Source organism: Zeus faber (genome assembly GCF_960531495.2).
Source record: "Zeus faber genome assembly, chromosome: 16".
Taxonomy (NCBI): domain Eukaryota; kingdom Metazoa; phylum Chordata; class Actinopteri; order Zeiformes; family Zeidae; genus Zeus; species Zeus faber.
Genome location: NC_137202.1, coordinates 29,402,280 through 29,423,011, shown reverse-complemented (window position 1 = coordinate 29,423,011; position 20,732 = coordinate 29,402,280). Strand labels below are relative to the sequence as shown.

The following is a 20,732-nucleotide window of genomic DNA, read 5'->3' as shown; positions in this document are numbered from 1 at the left end:
GTTCACTCTGTGGTCATCCTCTGTACCAACTCTTTGTAGTTGACCTGTCCGTCTCCGTCGATGAATGCACCTCCACCTCCTTTTTCTCCTCCTCCTTGTTCTCCTCCTCCACCCTCTTCTCCTCCTCATCCTCCACCTTCTTCTCCTCTTCTCGTGGCCATTCTTCCGTTCGTCACGGTCGGGAAGTCGCGGGAAGGTTCAAGCCCTCAACCGCTTCCGGTTCCGCTGGGTTAGCGCGTAAACGTCAGCTGTGACGTCAGTGTGACGTCACAATGACGTGGGCGTGGCGTTCCGCGCCGGGTGCTTCTCCGTGCGTGGACGCCGTGCGCGGCACTACGCGCTCCGGTGGCGGCGGTGCAGCAGCAGAGGGAGCAGAGGAACAGAGGGAGCAGAGGAGCAGAGGGAGCAGAGGAGCAGAGGGAGCAGAGGGAGCAGAGGAACAGAGGGAGCAGAGGGAGCAGAGGAACAGAGGGAGCAGAGGGAGCAGAGGAACAGAGGGAGCAGAGGAGCAGAGGGAGCAGAGGAGCAGAGGGAGCAGAGGAGCAGAGGAACAGAGGAGCAGAGGAACAGAGGGAGCAGAGGGAGCAGAGGAGCAGAGGAGCAGAGGAGCAGAGGGAGCAGAGGGAGCAGAGGGAGCAGAGGAACAGAGGGAGCAGAGGGAGCAGAGGAACAGAGGGAGCAGAGGAGCAGAGGAACAGAGGGAGCAGAGGAGCAGAGGGAGCAGAGGAGCAGAGGAACAGAGGAGCAGAGGAGCAGAGGAGCAGAGGGAGCAGAGGGAGCAGAGGAGCAGAGGAACAGAGGGAGCAGAGGAACAGAGGGAGCAGAGGAACAGAGGGAGCAGAGGAACAGAGGGAGCAGAGGAGCAGAGGAGCAGAGGAGCAGAGGAGCAGAGGGAGCAGAGGAACAGAGGGAGCAGAGGGAGCAGAGGAGCAGAGGGAGCAGAGGGAGCAGAGGAGCAGAGGAGCAGAGGAGCAGAGGAGCAGAGGGAGCAGAGGAGCAGAGGGAGCAGAGGGAGCAGAGGGAGCAGAGGGAGCAGAGGAGCAGAGGAGCAGAGGGAGCAGAGGGAGCAGAGGGAGCAGAGGGAGCAGAGGAGCAGAGGGAGCAGAGGGAGCAGAGGAGCAGAGGGAACAGAGGGAGCAGAGGAGCAGAGGAGCAGAGGGAGCAGAGGAGCAGAGGAGCAGAGGGAGCAGAGGAGCAGAGGGAGCAGAGGGAGCAGAGGGAGCAGAGGAGCAGAGGAACAGAGGGAGCAGAGGGAGCAGAGGGAGCAGAGGAGCAGGGGCAATAACGAAAAACCAAAAAAGACTGAAATTGGCAAAACGCACAAAAAAGGAAACATACAATAACAAACAATAACACTCAAATAATAATAAAAAAAAACACAATACGACGTGAAGATTATGAGATACTACGTTATGATTTACCAAGTCAGCTTTATCACATCTATTTGGTGATAGATATATACATATATATATATATATAGATAGATAGATATCTATATACATATAGATATATATCACTATACAGATGTATGTATTGATTTTTTTATCGACACGGGATCGGGATGAAGTGCCTCGGTGCTACCGGACCGTTCCCGCAGGGGGCGCTAGAGCCTCTCGCCGACATGTCGCGCTCCCCATGAAGAAGGCAGCCTGACAGCAGCGCCCCCTGGCGGCCGCAGTGCGTATCACACGCCCCGCTTCCTCCCGGAGGAGAGAGTCCCGAGCGGATCCACAGGCTGGAAGACGACACCTCCCAGCGTCGAAGGAGACCCAGCTGCCCCGGGAGCGCAACGCCAGGCAGCGCCACGATCCGGGACGCGGCAGGTGAGACAGGATCCGTTGGCGTGAGGCCGGGTGAGCCCTGCGGACCGGAGGCCAACGGCGCCCAGGCTTTAGATCGGTCCCACTGAGCGCACCCAGGCTTTATATCGGCCCCAGAGCCAGGCTTTAGACCAGTTTGACGGCGCGGTCCCAGGTTTTATACCCGTCCCACGCAGCGGTGTCAGGCTTTAGATGAGACCCAGGGAGCGGACCCAGGCTTTAGATGAGTCCCACAGTGTGTCAACACATGGATTAACCAGTAAAGAACTACTGGTATTGGTGTTAAACTACCAGTGCTAGTGTTGAACTACTCTTGCCAGTAGTAAACTACCAATACTAGTGTTAAACTACCAGTACTAGTGTTAAACTACTAGTACTAGTGTTAAACTACTAGTACAAGTGTTAAACTACCAGTACTGATGTTAAACTACTAGTACTAGTGTTAAACTACTCGTACTACTGTCAAACTACCAGTGTTTTACTATCAAGTGGTTGATCTGGTCAGGACTATGGTTTGGGCTCCGGCTATTTTCTGAGAGGGGTAGAATGGACGTGAGCTGGCTTTTCTAGTTGTATTGAAATGTTGTTAGACATTGGTAGTAATACGTCACTCTACTTCCCTTCCACGTTGCGTTTTCTACGCGCGTCATCATTCTGACGAGTGAATCGAAATTAATAGCAATTCCAGCAATTAGACGGAGCCGCAACGTGACTCTGCCCGATGAGTCAAAGCCAGGAAGCGAATCCAACGTTGGAACCGTGGAATAAAAGACAAAGTGACCGTGAGATGGAGGAGGAGGAGGAGGAGGAGGACGAGGAGGAGGAGGAGGACGAGGAGGAGGACGAGGAGGAGGACGGCTTCCTCTGGGTCAGGGGAGCCCGTAACACACCATTCATCTGACGCACACGTAGAGGGAGTAACGGGCAAAGAGATGAATGGGAGCTGACTGACGTGTCGGTTACAGGTTCAGACACAACAGGAACACTTCAGATGTTGGCTGTACTGAGCTGGAAGACGGGTGGGAGGGCCTGGACTACCAGTACACTCATTGGAGTACAACATGTAAATATTCTGGGTTTGTGAATCCACTTCACCTGAAGACATGGCATGTCCTCTAATGCTTTGATGGTTTAAAACGATCCAAGCAGCGGTTTTTGAACCTCCTGGGCAGGTAGACGTGAAATTGAAATTTCCACTCTTAGCAAATCAGAGACCTGAACATTGAGGTCTCCCTTTTGCGGCCTGGCCGACCGCTCTCTGCAGCGACCCCTGCAGAAGGCATGGAGGCGTACCTGGAAATCAAATGTACCTGCGGCAGCCTCTGCTCAGTCAGAAGTGCAGCTGACGGCCAGGTCAGATCCACGTGGAAAGAATGTAAAGAGACGGCTGGAAGCTCATTCTCATTCTCTCGGTTATTAATGACTAAAGGAGCAGTGTTCCCCTGTTGAGATCTCTGGAAGTCACTCGGCAAATCCACATTTCATGGACATTTTAACTAAAGGTACTTCTTTGCCAATTCCAACAAATTAGACACTGAGACACTTAGTGCACATGCACATACCAAACAAATGATGACTTGCTCAGACTTTTACCATTGGTTCTCTGGATCAGTGGTTCTCTACATGAGGTCCAGGGACACCCAGCCAACATATTAATAGTAAAACTTTACCATCAGTTCATGTACAATATGTTAGCGCCATTAGATAATATACAATAATGACTTTTTTAACATAAGTTCACTGTTATCTCTCAAACGATAGTATAGACAGGTCTGGAAGTTTGCACTAAATCATATGTAAAAGAATCTTGCCAAATGGGCTCCCTGGCCTGATATGTATCAAATGAAGCGTCCTTGATATGACAAAGGTTTAGAATCACTGCTCTAAGCAGCATCATTTGGGATGATTTTCTCAAAATGTCAACATAACATTCACTAGACATTAACATAATTCCAATGGCTAAGCTGTGCTCTGAGATGAAAACAACAATGATGGCTACCTGCCCTCGTGGCTGCTGCAGAACACAAACTAGTCAACTCGAGAGTGTGTGTGTGTGTGTGTGTTTGTGTGTGTGTGTGTGTGTGTGTGTGTGTGTGTGTGTGTGTGTGTGTGTGTGTGTGTGTGTGTGTGTGTGTGTGTGTGTGTGTGTGTGTGTGATGTCTGATGTCTGAACAGTCTCTCCTCTCTCTCCCTCCACCCAGCCACCATGGTGGGTGAGCGCCGCAATGGCAACCTGCTGGTCCAGCTGGGGCCCAAACAGCAGGCCTTCCCCGAGGAGCTTCTACGTCAGCGCAGGACCCACGACGGCCAAACGGAGTACCTCATTCGCTGGTCCTTGGTGGCCATTGACGATGGCACAGGCTCCGGTGGCGGAGCCAGCAATGCCGGAGGGGGGGCGAGTGGAAGCTCGGGGGTCGGGGGGGGCTCCGGCAGCTCCTCGGCGGAGAGCAAGAGCGAGAACGTCCTGATGTGGATGTCGACGGAAGACGTGTACGCTAACTGCCCCACCCTGCTGGGCAAGAGGAAAACAGACGGCCAGGAGAGCCTGCGGGAGGGCGAGAAGGCCGACGGAGGCCCGAGGCCAGGGGGGGAGCTTCCCCCCGACGCCACCTTCAACGAGGTGGAGCTGCTGGACATGAAGGAGGACGTGAAGAACCTGGTGCGTCGCGCCCGCAAGCAGATGGCCAACAAGAGCGACTTCTCCATCAGCATCACGCACACCATCCATGTGCTCAGCGCTTACGCCGGCATCGGCTCGCTGGTCGGCGTCTTCAAGGAGACGGGCGCTCTGGACCTGCTGATGGAGCTGCTCTGCAACAAGGAGCGGCAGACGAGGCGCAGCGCCGGGAAGATGCTGCGGGCGCTCGCATCACATGACGCAGGTATGGTGATGGTGTCCAGCTCTAGAAGGGGTTTCAAAAAAGAAAAATCAATACAAACACAATTCAATTCCATTTTTTACATTTTTCTGAAGGGTTTTTTGAACATGGTAATATCGATACTTTGTTTGGAAGTCATGCGTCCATTTTATGCTTAAATCAGTTACCGCTAATGAATTGAAATCATTTCTAACTTAGTCAGGTTTTTTATGTACATCAGATGGTACACTGAAAAGTTGGCAGCAATTCTCATTGTGTATAAAATGTCATATTGATGTAGTGTTCGATTTTCAATGAATTGGGAAGTTTCAATTATATCGAAATGAGATCCTGTCCAATCCCCAGCCCTCCCAAATGATGAGTGTTCACCGAGAATATTCTGGTGGGTGGGCGTAGTGTGGGAATGTTGAAAGTCACTTTTCAACTTGCAGGAACTTTTCAACTTTCTGGAACATAAATGATCTTCAGGGAAAACACTGAATTAGAAACATTACATTCTGCAGTCAGTGTGTTAGAAGCTTGAACACCAAAACACCCGTGTGTGACATCCACACTGTCAGTAGAGCTGCAACACTACTGGGTGGACAAAATAATGACCAATCAAGGAGCTACAGTAAAACTCTTTACTATTTTTGGTCCTCATATGTATTTGCAACATTCATTTCTCCTGTTTCACCGTTGATTGGGGTGGATATTCACCGTGTGTGTGTGTGTGTGTGTGTGTGTGTGTGTGTGTGTGTGTGTGTGTGTGTGTGTGTGTGTGTGTGTGTGTGTGTGTGTGTGTGTGTGTGTGTGTGTGTGTGTGTGTGTGTTGGGAGTTCAATGGTTTCTATTTGAGCATTTTCATGATTGACTTTATCTCTTGTTTACAAGTGGCAGACAGTGGAATGTTGCTGCTCTGAGTGCTGCAGCTTAAAATCTGCTGTGTGTCCACTCGCAGCCTTATTCTATGTATTTTACTGCAGCAAGACTCCCAACAAGCACACATCACTGCTACGGCATATTGTATTTCTCACACCACAGTGAAATGAGAAATGGACTCGAGGTGTGTTCCTCTTGTCTCCCTTCAAGTTGGTTTGGAGGTGTACATAGATGGCAGTCACTCCACTCTTCCACTATTCCTTAGAGGCCACACTCTGCTCTTCCGCTCCAGTTTCCTCCCAACAGAAGCTTTTATTATTGGGGTTTAGTGTATATTATTTGGGTTTGTAATTGTAGATGGCAAGCAATGATAAAATCCATCTCTCACTGCTAGCCCTTTCTCTAGGTGTCCACAAACTAGGTGACCATAGCAACCATTATAAGGAAGATTTGGTGGCTGACTCCTTCAATGAATTAGTTGTCAAAGGGCTGTCAGTCGCTCAGTCATAAATAGCAGAACGAGTGAACAAATATCACAAGTGGTTTTATTTTGCAATGAGTGGGCGTGCCAGCTTGGATAATAACATTTTTGCCAAGTATTGTTTTAACAAGAGCTTGGAATTTCCATCCTAAGATGAGATATTTGTGAAAATCCTCTGGCGATGACTTTGGAATTGATTAATTGCTGCGGCAAAACATTAAATAGCTGAAAAATGCTGGAAATACTGGAGGGGGCCTTTAAAATAGCTGCTGAGTTATTGGCAGTCTGCTCTGTACGCTTGTTTTGGGAACCACTACGATGGAAAGTAAAGATGTAGATAAGTTTTGGAGATGAAGTGGAAATTCCTGTCCATTTTTTTGCAAACGGTGTCATGAGCAATGTTGTAAACCCCTGCACACTGCATGGTACAGGTGAAGGTGATGGAGGTTACAATCCCATTTTCTGTCTATGATTATTGCAACCTAAAATTAATTAGTTGGGAAAGATGGAAAGAATTCTGTCACATGAATGTAACTAAATAAACATTATCATGAAGTTTTAGGCTCCCTGTGTTTGTCGTGTGGCAGCTGTAGCGATGAAGTCAATGGAATTCTACGATACACAGAAAGCTTGCGCTTGCTTGGCTACTTCCTAGCTTCCAGGCCCACTGAGCTCAGTTTGGTCCAATGACCGCAGGGTTATTTTGGGTCACATGACGTGGAGAAGGAGCGTGAGGTTCCATAGTGTTTCTCCCGTGAGTCACCAGTGTTGGGGGGGGGGTGTTTGGAGCAGGAAAGGAAGCTGAGTCAGAATCTGAGCAGAAGAAAAGTGTTGTTCTGCTTGAGTTTTCTGTCCATGCCGGTATTGGGTTTCAGAATGGGCACTGATACTGTGTGTTTGTCTGTGTAAAGGGATATTCTGAAAGAGCACATTGTGATTCACCACGAGGTGTGTGCGATCGTGGTGTTCATCCTGTTATTACAGACATGACAGTCATACCAACATTATGATTGTTAGGTCTGAGGGGAAAAGCTAAACACAGCATGAAGGGTGTGACTCTTTTCTCTCTGCCTCCCAAGAAGATTAAATGACGACTAAAGCTGCTTTTTTTTTTAAAGCTGATAATGGCGACCCCTAACGTGAGCAGCCGAAAGCAGAAAAAGTGACATGCCCCCTCACTCGCTGTGAATGCTCCGGACCATCACCTGCTCCATTCACACATACCGCTCACTCCGACATTACAAGGACTTTGTACTCGGGTGCTGGCTGGGTAAAGTTCGGGTAATGTCCGGTCCAAATGATTCGGACATTTGCGTTCACGCATACATCTTCTCTGGGTAATGTCTGGATAATTTCAGGGTTGCAGTGTATGTGTGAAAGCAGCTTAATTCTGTGATATTTTGCAACAAACCCATTACATGAAGAGACTGAGTGGATATTGGACAGGATCTTAGGCTTCGATTTGATGTCAATACAAAGACTCACAATACGATTCCACAGCTTTTAAACATAATGTGAATTGTTCAATACGCCAGGTGAACCGTGGTATTACGATATGACGGTAGAAGTCCACTGGACACGTTGGCGCAGCGTACGGGGGCCGGCACGCTTCCTATTGAATCCACTGTAGCAGCTCCACTGGCCACATTAGCCGCGCGGGGTCTGCAGCATTTCTCTATTTTTTTTTTGGTGGCTATGTGAACCTTTTCAATAGAAACATGGGATAAAACTACATTGAAACATTTTTGTATAGAGTGCAATCAAATTAAATGTGTTTTATATGAGTCTGCATTGTGCCAGAGACCTGGAGCTGCTGTTGGATTTGCTTTTAGATCAAGACCCATTTTTAAATACAAAGAAGTGTGTGTGTGTGTGTGTGTGTGTGTGTGTGTGTGTGTGTGTGTGTGTGTGTGTGTGTGTGTGTGTGTGTGTGTGTGTGTGTGTGTGTGTGTGTGTGTGTGTGTGTGTGTGTGTGTGTAAAGATTTGCTTCTTGTCTATCTTACACAGGAAATACTTATCACCTCATTGACCTGGCTTTTGAGATGCTGGGAGCTTCATTTTCCTAATTTTACAGGAGCTAGGCTAGTTGATCGCCTCTACAGCCTTATATTGACGGCTGCATTGATAGCTCTGTTTTACATTTACATTCATTCATTCACTTCTCTCAAAAGCGACTTACATGAAAAGCTAGAAACAATCAAAGCATACATCGACCATTGGAGAAACCTTAAACTTAAGTGCATTAGATCCTCTTTCTAAATTCAACCAGATACAAGTGCACGATGCTGTAAGAAATCAGAATAAAATGGTGTCGTTACTATTTTCTTGTACGTTACTGCAATATGATACGTACTAATGTTAATGCATTATGTCACAATAACAACTTAAAACAACTCAAATATTTGTACATTACGTCAATACAACAACTTAAAACTAGTCAACTTCAACAGAAACAAGAATAGTTAGTTAAGCTAGTTAGCTAAGATAGGATCAGGTGTTGAGTTGTTCATGAAAGAGCAGGGTCTTCAGGTGCTTCTTGAGGGTTGTTAGTGACTCTGCAGAGCGTAGCCAGCTGGGCAGCTCCTTCCACCACTGGAGCATCACACATGAGAGGAGCCTGGATTGAGAACTCAGTCCACGCAGTGGAGGCACCACCATTACAGACCTCACAGAGCCGTTTGGGGCATATGACCTGATACATGATGCAATGTGTGGGTGCAGATCCACTGACTGCTCTGTGGGACAGTATCAAGGTTCTGGACACACAGTGAGGAAATTTGTATCGACCAAAAGCAAAATTATGTTATGTAATAGTCCGGCATTAGAGTTGGATACAGTTCAGTTACAATTTCCTCACCGTTAAACTCTACACAATTAATTTTAAACCCTTTTCCCTGTCTCCCATAGGAAGTCGTGCGTACGTCCTCCTGTCCCTGAGCCAGCAGGACGGGATCGAGCAGCACATGGACTTTGACAACCGCTACACTCTGCTGGAGCTGTTCGCAGAAACCACCTCCTCTGAGGAGCATGGAGTCTCCTTCGAGGGAATCCACCTGCCTCAGGTGGGACACAACACACCTGTCTGTCTAACTTCCTGTCTTCCTGTTCTACCTTTCCTTCCTTCCATCCTTCTTCCTGTTCCTTCTTCCTTTCTTCCTCCCTCCTACTTACTGACTGTGTCTTGTGTGCGTGTACAGATTCCAGGTAAGCTGCTGTTTTCTCTGGTGAAGCGCTACCTGTGCGTCACTTCCCTGATGGACAAACTCAACACGGTGGGGGCGGAGTCTAGCTCTGAGCGACAGGAAGCTGGCACCTCCTCCCCCCCCTCAACAGGCAGCCCGCCTCCGGAGCTCCTGCGCGTGCAGCGGGAGTTCGAGTTCACCATGGCCATGGCCAACCTCATCTCGGAGCTGGTGCGGGTCATGGGCTGGGACAGGAACCGCCAGCCCCCCAACTGCCCTGGAAGCACGGTCGAAGACGGAGGGGAGGAGCCGGGGGAGACGCCCCCCCGCCCCATCCTGCGCTCCATCTTCCAGCCTCGCTTCACGGCCTCCTCCGTGCCGCCGCCCGGGCCGGTGACCCCGCCTACTGCTACTGCTGCCGCCACCGCCGCCACCACTGCCACCCCACCCAAAAAGCCTGGGAACAGTTTTAAGACGCGCACGGACTTCGCTAGCCGCCTTGCGTACGCAGAGTACGTCCAGGACAACCTGAAGAGCGGCATGCTGGTCCGCATGCTGGAGGACTATGAGGAGGTCAACGCTGGCGACGTGGGTCACTTCAGATTCAGCAACGACGGCTCGCCGCCCGTGCAGGTAAGACCCAACCAAACAATATGCACAACACCGTTCCCCAAGAATATCCTTGATTTAGTTCATCATCATATTGCTATTAAATATCACCACATAACTTCTGTGGGACACGAGCTTTTACAAGTGTTTGCCAAGTTACTGGTAAAATGATTGCCCAATTTAAACACATTCTCACTAGGGCTGTACCCGACTCAGAATTATGTCGGTCGAATCGCATTCGGCTTCCCATAGGTGAGATTGGGCGCCATCCTGGGGGGGCATGCGGAGAGGGAGCGATTGGGGCTCATTTTTAGGCACCTGTCTCCCTCTCTGATGGTACTGATGATGCGCGAGCCAGCGATGGAGTGTCCGCGATTGGCGTTCCAATATCAGTTGTTTGTATTTTAGATGTAGGTTCTTTTATTTTACGTCTGCTAATGGAATGAAACAAGTGTGTATGGACACTATGGAACAAAACTGTGCGTAATGGGGGCACTTTCTCCGTGACTCTGTCCCCGATCACCCCCTCTCCATGTGTTATGAGCGGAAAATACACGTAACGAGTCGTGCCCCGCCCCCACACTGTTTTTATTTGTTTTATTCAGAGGAACGGGGCACAGCAACCGGGGCGCACGGAGAGCCGTATCCAGACGGGGACAATTCACACATATAAAAATATATTTATGATTTCCCTTATTTATAATTCGTCATTGAAATGTTATCCCTGTGTATTTTGTAAACTTCTGTTTTATCCTCTTATTGTAAAGCACACTGACTGGGGGGAAAAAAACCCCCCAAAAAACGACTGCGTGACTTTAAGAATCTCAGTCAGACTTTAAGAGTCTCACAACTGATAATTCGACTTGTTGACTTACAGGTGGCAGCCCTAATTCTCACATGGTTCACCATATTTGGCAATAAATCAATGCACCAGGAAAACTAGAAGTTTTAAACATACAGAAGTATTTATTTCAAGATATGAAAAGAGGTTAACAAGGGGGCAACTGGACTGCACAGCATTGTTGACAATGACCCAAATCTGATTGTTGGTTTGGTTGTCAGTCTTGTTGTCAGCTGTTATTGTCGGTCACTGACACTCTTAAATATCCTCACATAACATCTGTTACTTCTTCTACTACTAGCAACCAGAGAACATTCAGCTAAACTCCTGCTTGCTGTTCGAGTCTAGGTTTACTGGAACTCCCTTTCCAGAACCTACTGGGTCCACTGGCACATGGTGGAGGTCCTTGGGAACGCAGCCAGCAGTGAGGCAGAAAAGAGCCAGGAGAAAGCCGCATCTCTGACGGAGACACTCAAACTGACAGCTGGTAAGATTGGAGATAGATGGCTGTCTGAATGCACCAAGATACTTGCAGAACCAACAATGCAGTTCAGATATCAGTTCAATATACCGTCAAAGTACAGATCTGCTCAACTCTCTCTCCCCTGGTACTTGGCTGACAGATAAGAACTGAAGATTTACCAATTGTTCATTGATTCATCCTGATGCACTTTGTTGTTCTTATGTAACTGGCTGGTGATGGGGCCTTGTCAGGGGCCAAAGGTAGGCCTGGGTCAGGGGTTGGCGAGTCCTAGGTTCGGTCAGCAGTAGGTTTATATCAATAGGTTAACATCTTTCAGTTGTTAGCTACTAGAAAAACTCCTGATCAGTCCTTTTTAATCATAGATGAGTTATGCTGATCAGTGTTACCCACAGTTTATGAATTTACTTTTGGGTGTGCGGTCCAAGAGTTGTAGTTTATTTGGAGAAAGTTTTTCTAAATTATTCAGAGTCAGAGTCAGGGTGAAACAAACCCGTGGCGAAATGAAAGTGAGGGCCAGCGCGCTGGCGGTCTCACCCACTCCGTCGGGGAGGTGGAGGGGCTACATTTTGTATGCGCATTGTTACTGGAAATTTTGACAAGTTTATAATTAATTTTTTATCATTTATTTATTATTATTTTACCAGGCAAAAAAAATATAATTAGCAGAGCCAAACATCAAGGAAGTGACGTAAAGCGTAACACTTTTCCCGACGTATCGTACCTGAAGACAGAAGTTACATAGTGCAAGCAGAGGCGTTTGTGGGGTTGGTGGGAATGAAAGAGGTGGCCTTCTCCATATTAAAAGTCAGTGTATCAAAATCATTTAAAGCTGTTATTTTAAGGTAGGAAGGTTCCATAGTGGTGCTTTAAATCGTTACTGGACACCTTCTGATTGGCTGTGGTTCCAAGTAAAGGGATTAATTACACCATAAATAACTCTCCCATAAATTATTGGAACCACAGCTCATCATGTGATCGGTGTGTGTCACAAGATCCAATCGTTATGACCTAATAAAGTAACTTATGGTTTGTGCTTGTTGTGTGACAGTGAGCCAGAGCTTTTTCTCCAAGCCCCCGGGTGGGCTGTACTCCCTGCCCTACCTGTGCGAGGGTCCGCAGGCCGAGGGGCTCCGGCTGAGCCGGGCAGAGTGGTGGGAGCTGCTGTTCTTCATCAAGAAGCTGGAGCCCACGCAGCAGCAGGAGGCCAGTGTCATCCTGCAGCAGAGCCTCGATGACCAGGTTCGACTTCAACCGGGGCACCCATTCCACCCTGTCACTGCTGACCATTCTGAGTCGTACACTTTAGGGGTCTTCTGATAGGGAGCACGGGACCAATCTATCACCTCTACTGAAGGTCTAGGTCACGGCAGCATTTGTGACAGTGAATAAAATAGTGGCAATCGTTAAATTTACGTAGGAAAGTTAAGTCGTCACATAGCCTGTGTCGAACTTTGACACGTGAAATTGTAGCATGGACCAATATCAAAGCAGCTTAAGAGAAACAATGCAAGCTAATAGCTGTGTAAAATCCAGTTTCAAATAATAGAATTATCTAGTTAATACCCTGTTTCTACCTAATGCTTAATTCTGGCCTGTGCAGATGATGGAGGAGAAATAAAAATAAAGAAAACTCCCCAATTTTCCGATACCTCTTTTCCGCTGCAGACGTTGGTGCGTAAATAGACAGGAAGGGAATATCCGTGTATCATTCGATCATATCTTATCCGATTTAGAATCCAAAATCAGTAGTTATTGGCTTCTTTTTCACGCATACGGGAGGGACCATGAAATGTTTGGGGTGTGGGGGCCGCTCCAGGGGGCCGCTCCAAGTGGAGCTAGCTCCGCAAGCGGAGAACCCCAACAGACCTTCGCCGGGGCTCCGAACCACTCCACCGCCTGCCTCCGAACCAGAGGAGCGTCTCCGCTCCTCGCCGACGAACGACCGGGCCCGATGTGCACGCACCGGTTAGGTTTACATTTTTCATTTTCAAGTAAGAAACTAAGCAAACTAAATGAATTCCATATGAAAGAATATGAAAGAAACTCCATTTCTTTGCTTTAGTTGATTCAGACAATACACTTCACAATGAGGCTTATCGGAACACAAAGTCACAACAACGATAGGGAAAACATCAGTGATTTTATTTTTTACATGCGAGAACATGGAGAAAACTTTTACGCAATCAACATTACAAAGAATCAATAATAAAACCAAAACATCTGTGTGGCGAGGGAGAGAGGGTGGAGGGAGAGAGCGGCTCTCTCCCTCCACCCCCTCTCTCCCTCCACTCCACCTCTTCTCTCCCTCCACTCCACCTCTCCCTCCACCCCCTCTCTCCCTCTACTCCCTCTCCCCCTCCACTCCACCTCTCCCTCCCTCTCTTCTTCTCCGTTCCCGCTCTGAAGTATCAGTTTCAAAATTCTGTGTAAGTGTGAAACACCTACAATGTCAATTGTGATCAGTGCCATCGATTGCCTATTGAAGACTTAATCATCAATCTGCCAAAACCTAGTGAGCAGCAGAGTATTACATTTAAGTGGAAAATGGTTGAATAACTTTGAAACAAATGATCAATATTACAACTTGCTATTTCAATAAGGAATCGCAACAACAGAATTGAAAGGTATAAAGTTGTTTTTTTCCTCCGTCATGGATTCTGACGTGCTGAATGGTAGCACTCTGTCTCCTCCCAGGACTCTGTGCTGGAGGATGCTGCTCTGGTCGGCCTTTCGGTCTCGGGGGATCTGGCCAAGAGGCTGCTGCACTACCTGAAGCAGCACCTTCCTGCCTCCTGCCTGGGAGACCTGCTCTGCTCCCACACCTTCTCCAAACTCTACCTGCGCTGCGGAGGAGGACGTCTGGAGGATGAGGAGTTGCTGGGTGAGTTAAGTTGATTCATTTTAGTTTCACGTTAGTGTCGGTTACGCAGATTTTAGTATTTTTAGAGCTTATTGTGCGTAATCACCAGGTGTCATGACATTTCACTGCAGATATGTTTGACCGTATGTATATGTATGTGACAAATAACCTCTTGAATCTTGAATCTTGAAAATATCATGGCTGTTTAAGCTATACTGCACTCTTGCCAGTACTCAAATGCAAATGGCAATGCTCACTGCCTAAACATGTGGTGGCAATAAAACTGACTACTCCTGGGAGACAAATCCGATCTGGTTCTTAGAAGGACAATCTAGTGTTTATATTTGTGTATTGAATTTGAAGCAGTATTAAGCTGCCTTTTATCCACTTTGGATGCATGTTTTCATTTGTCGAAAGGTGTTATAAAACTAAAGTGTCTCATGATTAGAAAAGGTTCTCCTGTTTGGATTTCATTTGGATTGAAGGCAGTAGTGGATGATTGAGTGATTACAGAATCCTGGTTTATTTGTTCGATTTGTTCTCTACAAACTAATCGTTAACCACTGTTCTGGTCTTTCTGACTTCCTGTGTCATCGTGTCTCCAGATGAAGGCTCCTCTGGCTTGGGGGGACAGAGTGCCTCATTTTCGTCAGCAGCCTCTTCTTCCTCAGCCATGGCCTCTGTCTCCAAGAAACCCAAGAAGGAGCTTCCTGACGACTCTCGCTGCGGGAGTCCGGACACCGAGAGTGAGTTGCCCTCAGAGGACGACACCAAGTGCTGCGAGGACCTGGAGGAGAAGATGAAAGGTGGGAGTTTGGTTTGTTTGGTTTATATGTGTTTCTTGGTCTTGACACTTGTATACATGGAAGCACTAGTACCGGATACACATATTGTGGTTTAGAAAGTAGAAATGTTCAGAAAGCAGATACCAACATAACAGTCAGTTGAGTAGCAATGAGTTAACAATGAATTAATCAACTTTCAGTCTTTAAGACTTTGACTGTGACAAAGGGTTTATAAACTTGACCAGACTATTTATTCCTGTTCAGTGTTTAACGGTCCCCGGGTTCAGGGGAAGAAGACGCTCCTGGAGAAGCTGGGTGAGGTGGCGGACATGATGAAGAAGGAGAGCTCAGACCCCATGCAGCAGGTGGCTTGTATCAAGTTCATGACCAAACTCCTGCAGGAGGAAGGAGGCCAGGACAGGAGCGCCGGCAGGACCGACTCCACCACCACCTCCCGGTAAGCTGAACCTCACGCCTCCACCAGACCCCGCCCACAAGGGTCTATGTTTGCACACAGCTCTCATGTTCCCAAATGTGCTGCTACATTTAATTATTTCCTGTCACAAAATATTATAAATGGTTACATTATCTTATGTTTTGTGACACAAAATCTTGAAATGCAAGGAACGTTTCAGATAAAAGGTCTATTTAAGACACACTTTTTCAGCTAGTTTGAGTCACTTGATATGCACGCAGGACTGCAGGCATTTCCAAGTCCGAAATATTGTTATTGGTATTGATACAGTATTTCCTCAAATAGTGACGGGGCCTTTATTTACCTCAGCCGCAGAGGGTACCAGGTTTCTAGTAGAGGCAGGCTTTTCTATCTTAATTTCCTCTGTTTAAGTATAGTATAGTATATTTGATCATATTTTAGTATGAGTTTTAAATCTAACCGCTGTCTGGGTGCCATGCCATGCTAAAACATGTTTTTGCCGGTAGCTACCCTAAAAGTTGCACTTGTTAGGGTAGCAGACAGGGGAATTACAATTTTCTGAGTGTGGAAATGCATCATCATCCTTGGATGCATCACTTGCCCCAAAAAGCGATCTGCTAAGCAGCAGTAGGAAATGGAGTAAATTAAATACATCTACAATATGGCACGGTGGCGCAGTGCATTGCACTGCTGCCTCACAGCAAGAAGGTCCTGGGTTTGATTCCTGCCTGGGGCGCTGTTGGCACCGTGCTCCGGTGGGTTATCTCCCAAATAGGAGCCTTTCTGTGTGGAGTTTGCATGTTCTCCCCGTGCTCACATGGAGTTTCCTCCACCTCACGTCAGTAAGGACCCTCCTCAAAAACATGCACCATCATGGTCTGACCAGCGATGGACACTTATCACCTGGTCCCCGGGCGCGTCCATGTATGCTGCCCACTGCTCCTGGCTGTGGCCCCGGAGGAAGGACAAGCCAGGATGGTTCAATGCAGAGAATCCATTTCACCGGCCACCATCAAAGCATGTGTGTGTGTGTGTGTGCAAGCGTGTGTTGTAGTGTGGTGTGTTGCGTGATGAATAAAGACTGTTTCTTCTTCTTTCTTCATAAAGCACACTGTTTTTATTTGCTTTGTTTGGGAGCGGAGCTCCGCACCGGAACAGCAACGCAGCTCCGATCACTTTTTCCCCGGTCTGTATTTGAGGCTTCTATCGGTTTGTGTAGACCACGCCCCCGACATTTATTAGAGGCCCAGTTTTTATTTGAATACCGGTTTCTATTTGAGGAAATACGGTAGCTTTAATACAATTTGAGTTCAATAGGCTTGGTGTGTATATATAATAATTTCTATACAATCCATTTGGAGCTCCCTCCATGCTCTGATATAATGAAAGTAGCCTTTGCAATAATCGAATTCACATCAAACTGTTTCCTAAAAAGAAATGTGGAATATCTGCACTTTGACCAGTAATTATACCAGTTTTGAAATTACTGTAATAAATATTCTTATTTAGCCTCAATTTGTTTCTTAGTGACCTAAATGTGACAGACAGCCCTAGTTGTTTTGAAAATTTTGAGACCAAAATAAAAAGCCCAAAAATTGATATGTGAGCACGTGTAAAGTCTGCAGGTTTTTAGTCTGTTTGATTCCCTTGGGGGTGATGCTTTGATGAAACCCTTCAGAGTTCTGGAGCTGCTGGTGGAGCTTCTAAGCGTCCAGAACCAGGACGTCGTCCTCGGCGCTCTGAGACTCACGCGCCTCCTCATGCTCAAGTACGAGTGGAGAGTCACCTTCGCCACCGTTGGCGGCGTCAAGGCCGTGCTATCCTGCATGCAGGAGTTCCCCAGTGCCACGCAGGTCCAGCAGGTCAGCCTGGCGGTAAGTCACTGACAGCACACACTGGACTACTATAACCTATAACACAATACATTGGTTATGTAAAAATGTAACGCTCAGCCTTTGGCTGAAGCTGTTCTCTCAATACTGGATCAATTCTGATGCCAATCACTTGTATTGATTCCCAATGATTGGGGAATAATAAGGATTACTTAAAAAAAAAACAACAGAGTTTTCCCTTAACCTGTTCCCACACCTAAGCTGAAGCAGCCATGGTCAGCATAGATAAGAAAATTCTGGCTGCATGACAGAAAAACGAATCTGTAAAACTTACTACATAAATACTGTTTTTACACCAAAATTAGCATTTTTTTTAACGCGGTTAAACCAGCTAAAAATAGGCGATTGATGCTGTTCCCTTTTACAGTAGACGATTATGCCTTTACTTTTTTTCTGGTGTGACGTTGGACGTCATGGACACGGCGAAAAAGAGGCGTGTCATATTTCCAGTGTGACATTGGGGGGGGGGGGGGGGGGGGGTAGAAAGCAGCATGGAGTATCCATGCAAGCCAGCGCCCACGCAACGGGCCGGTTGTTTTAGGGCGGAGACGCTCCTCTGGTTCGGAGGGAGGCTTAGGGAGGTGCTGTCGTGGCTCGGAGCCCGGCAGGGAGCGTGGGGGGAAAAAAGTCAGTAACTTCGGATTTTGGGTTCTACATCGGATATGAAATTATGGAATGATACACGGATATTCCTGTCAATTTGCACGCCAAGGTCCGGTAACGGGGGGAAAATGAGCATGTCTTCCCGGGTGTCATGTTTCCATCACTACCGATTGGAGCTGGAGCCCAAATATAAATAAATATCTGTGACCACTTCAGAGTCATTTGTCCTGGGAATGAATGCTGACTGTAACCATTACCACGAAAGACAAGAGCCACGTGTAGCGGGTGTTAGTGGGTTTTTTGTGCAGAGGAAAAGAGGTATTATCCATTGATAGGTGAATGGGTGTGCCTCCCTGGTGCTGACAGACTCTGAAGGTGATCACCGGGGCCGGAAAGCACGACCTGTGCAGCATGGCCAGCTCTGTGCCGCTCTCGGAGGCCGCCACGCAGATGATGCTGGAGATCTTCGCAAGCATCGGTTCGGCAACGCCGGAGGGGTCCAAGGGGCTGCTGGGAACCATTCCTGCCGCCATCGAGCTGATGCTGCAAAGCAGAGGGTAGCACACCTTAACTAACAAACTATCAAGTACTACTTCCAATTGGACAGTGAAAGGTTTCCATTTAAAAAGTCTAAAAAAGTATTTAATGAATTCATGTCGTCTTAAGGAGTCAGAAATTCAATTTTAAAGGCAATAGTTTCTTCTAATAAAATACCAAATTTTAATGCGTGTATTGGGAATGGGGACATTGAAAAATGTTCCAGTTTGTGGTAGGAAAAAAGGAAAACAATATAGAAAGGTTGAATGATTTTTACACTCAGAACTTGAACTAGGATTGGGTATCATTTTGTAGAACTTTCTTTGCACTGTGAACTTAAAAATCGACACTTAGTTTTGTTTAGTGAAATAAAATCTCAGAATCGATGGGATTGGAAAGGATGGACTATTCTTCCCAAAAATCAGTTTTGAATTTAGCTTAAAAGTCTTGGTAGAATATTCTGATAGCTGATAGTACTGCTGGGGATGTTATTAATGAACCGTTTAACCGTTATCCGACAATAAGAATTTTAATCGATTAATATTATCAGTTAAACAGGTAAAACAACATTTATGGAAAAAAGTAATTTTAAAGGTAAATGTTTGTTGCGTGGTAAAATAAAAAGAGGCTATACAATCTATTTCTTAAATTCATCTCATGGCGGAGACGCGTGCAACCAGGGCTGTGACCATTACTGTATTGGTTGAACTCATTACTGTCATCACCGCAAATAATAAAATATATATGACTTTTTTTTTTTTTTTGTATTTCAATATTTTACTGATAAAAGCTAGAGGAGGATATGAAATCTAAACACAATCATTGTTTAGTTGTCATGGTTTTCAGTTGCTCCGCTCGTCACTGGGAGAGACAGTCCATGAAACGTGTGTCAGGTTATGAATTATTTCTAGGGCTGTCTCCGACTCAGAATGTTGTCAGGCCAATCGGATTGGGCTGTTCAATGTTCCTCCAAATGAAACAACTAAAAACAGTGTAAACAAGTGAAAACACTGTTTTTAGTTGTTTCATTTGGAGTAAAGGCTCCAAATACAGAACAGCTCAACATCTCTCCACCATCACACAGAGACCTGTCTTTGCCTAGAAAAACAAATATCTGTTTCCTCTTATTTCTAATAAGAATTTATCAAGTCCAATAAAAAAGGACTAATTCATTTTATTTTTGGGGGACAGTGCCCTAATATTTTAATATCGTCAGAAAGCGGTTAATGATCGGTTAACGAGGGTCGGCTATGGGTCATAAAAACATTGTAAATGAGCATTCCTGGAACATGCAGCGTACTGCCCTTGTGTACTTGCCGATATACTTTTATAAGTGACTCGTGTGTTTTAAGTGGGAAGCTCTGATGTGGTGTTGTTTTTCTCCAGCTGCATGCTGTCCGTTAGAAACGGTCTTCTGGTCATCATCATGCTCATCTCCAACCATAAGAGCCTGGCGGAGCAGCTGGTGGCCTGCGATGTCACCTCCGTGCTGAAGAAGTGTCTGTCCGCGTCCAGATTAGAGACCATGCTGGCCATCATCGCACTCAACCACATCTCCATGGTCCACAAGCTGGAGAGGAAAGGTACCACAGCCCCGCAGCAGGGCCATAGATAGTTTTGTCTCTTAATGTTTAGATACTTGGCAAGGTGCAAGCTAACGTTTGCCAGTTGGATTGAATGCTGGGCTAGCTCGCTTGATTTGTCGGCTGGAGTTCGTCAGCATAGAGTTGACATTACTACATTCCTGTGGATAATCAGTTATTTTTTGTTTTCTTCTTAACATCTCCAGTTTTTAATTACCTTGTGACATAAAAGGTTGATATGATGATATAATGAGCTCCGGTCAATACAGTACGGACAGTACAGTGGGTTCTCTTGTGTGCACGTACGCTGTTCAGACTCGAAGGAGGACGTGGCCTTTAAGGACATGGAGCTGAAGATGTTGGTGGTCAGTCTGAGGGAGTTGACGGCCAACAAGGAGGTGATACTGACTCTGGAACAGCTGCTGTACGACGAGAGCTCTCAGCTGGAGGAGCGCAGCCAGGTACTGAGCCCAAAACGCAGCTTATTCACCTGGCGCTCCTGTTGTCTATTAAAGGGATGCTCCAGGTTTGCTCCGCCTACTGCTACGATGTTGGATATTCATGCAGAGGAATATTGATGTGCAACTTCCAGGCTGTTTGTTTGTTTGTTTGTTTGTTTGTTTGTTTGTGATCCCAGGTGACGCTAAGCAGAGACACCTACCAGGACCTGGTGCGTCTGTTGGAGCATCACCGAGCGGACCGAGCCGTACAGCTCTCCATCCTCAGGTAGCGTAAACACATTTAATCTAATCTGGATCACCTCACTGAACCCCCAACGACTCTACTTACAAGTTGTCTGTTCTGTTTGTCACTTTGCAAAATGCCACGATTGACAAACAGCAGCAGTTTAAACTTAATCGGCAAAACTACTTTCAGTG

The 20,732-nt window shown here is 46.8% G+C and overlaps 1 protein-coding gene across 3 annotated transcripts in view; it reads left to right on the top strand.

Annotated features, from left to right (window-relative positions):
• The first annotated feature begins 1,687 nt into the window (after positions 1–1,687).
• Positions 1,688–20,732, top strand: part of cul9 (cullin 9) — a 45,556-nt gene continuing 26,511 nt past the window's right edge. For all 3 annotated transcript variants that reach the window (XM_080016631.1, XM_080016630.1, XM_080016629.1), the window contains exons 1-14: positions 1,688–1,823; positions 4,022–4,702; positions 8,950–9,104; positions 9,240–9,857; positions 11,023–11,161; positions 12,207–12,397; positions 13,853–14,039; positions 14,624–14,824; positions 15,068–15,260; positions 16,918–17,113; positions 18,101–18,291; positions 19,658–19,854; positions 20,170–20,315; positions 20,492–20,580. In XM_080016631.1, coding sequence (XP_079872757.1) covers positions 4,027–4,702; positions 8,950–9,104; positions 9,240–9,857; positions 11,023–11,161; positions 12,207–12,397; positions 13,853–14,039; positions 14,624–14,824; positions 15,068–15,260; positions 16,918–17,113; positions 18,101–18,291; positions 19,658–19,854; positions 20,170–20,315; positions 20,492–20,580 — 3,179 coding nt within the window. In that variant the 5' untranslated portion in view covers positions 1,688–1,823; positions 4,022–4,026. The remainder of the gene's footprint in view (positions 1,824–4,021; positions 4,703–8,949; positions 9,105–9,239; positions 9,858–11,022; positions 11,162–12,206; positions 12,398–13,852; positions 14,040–14,623; positions 14,825–15,067; positions 15,261–16,917; positions 17,114–18,100; positions 18,292–19,657; positions 19,855–20,169; positions 20,316–20,491; positions 20,581–20,732) is intronic.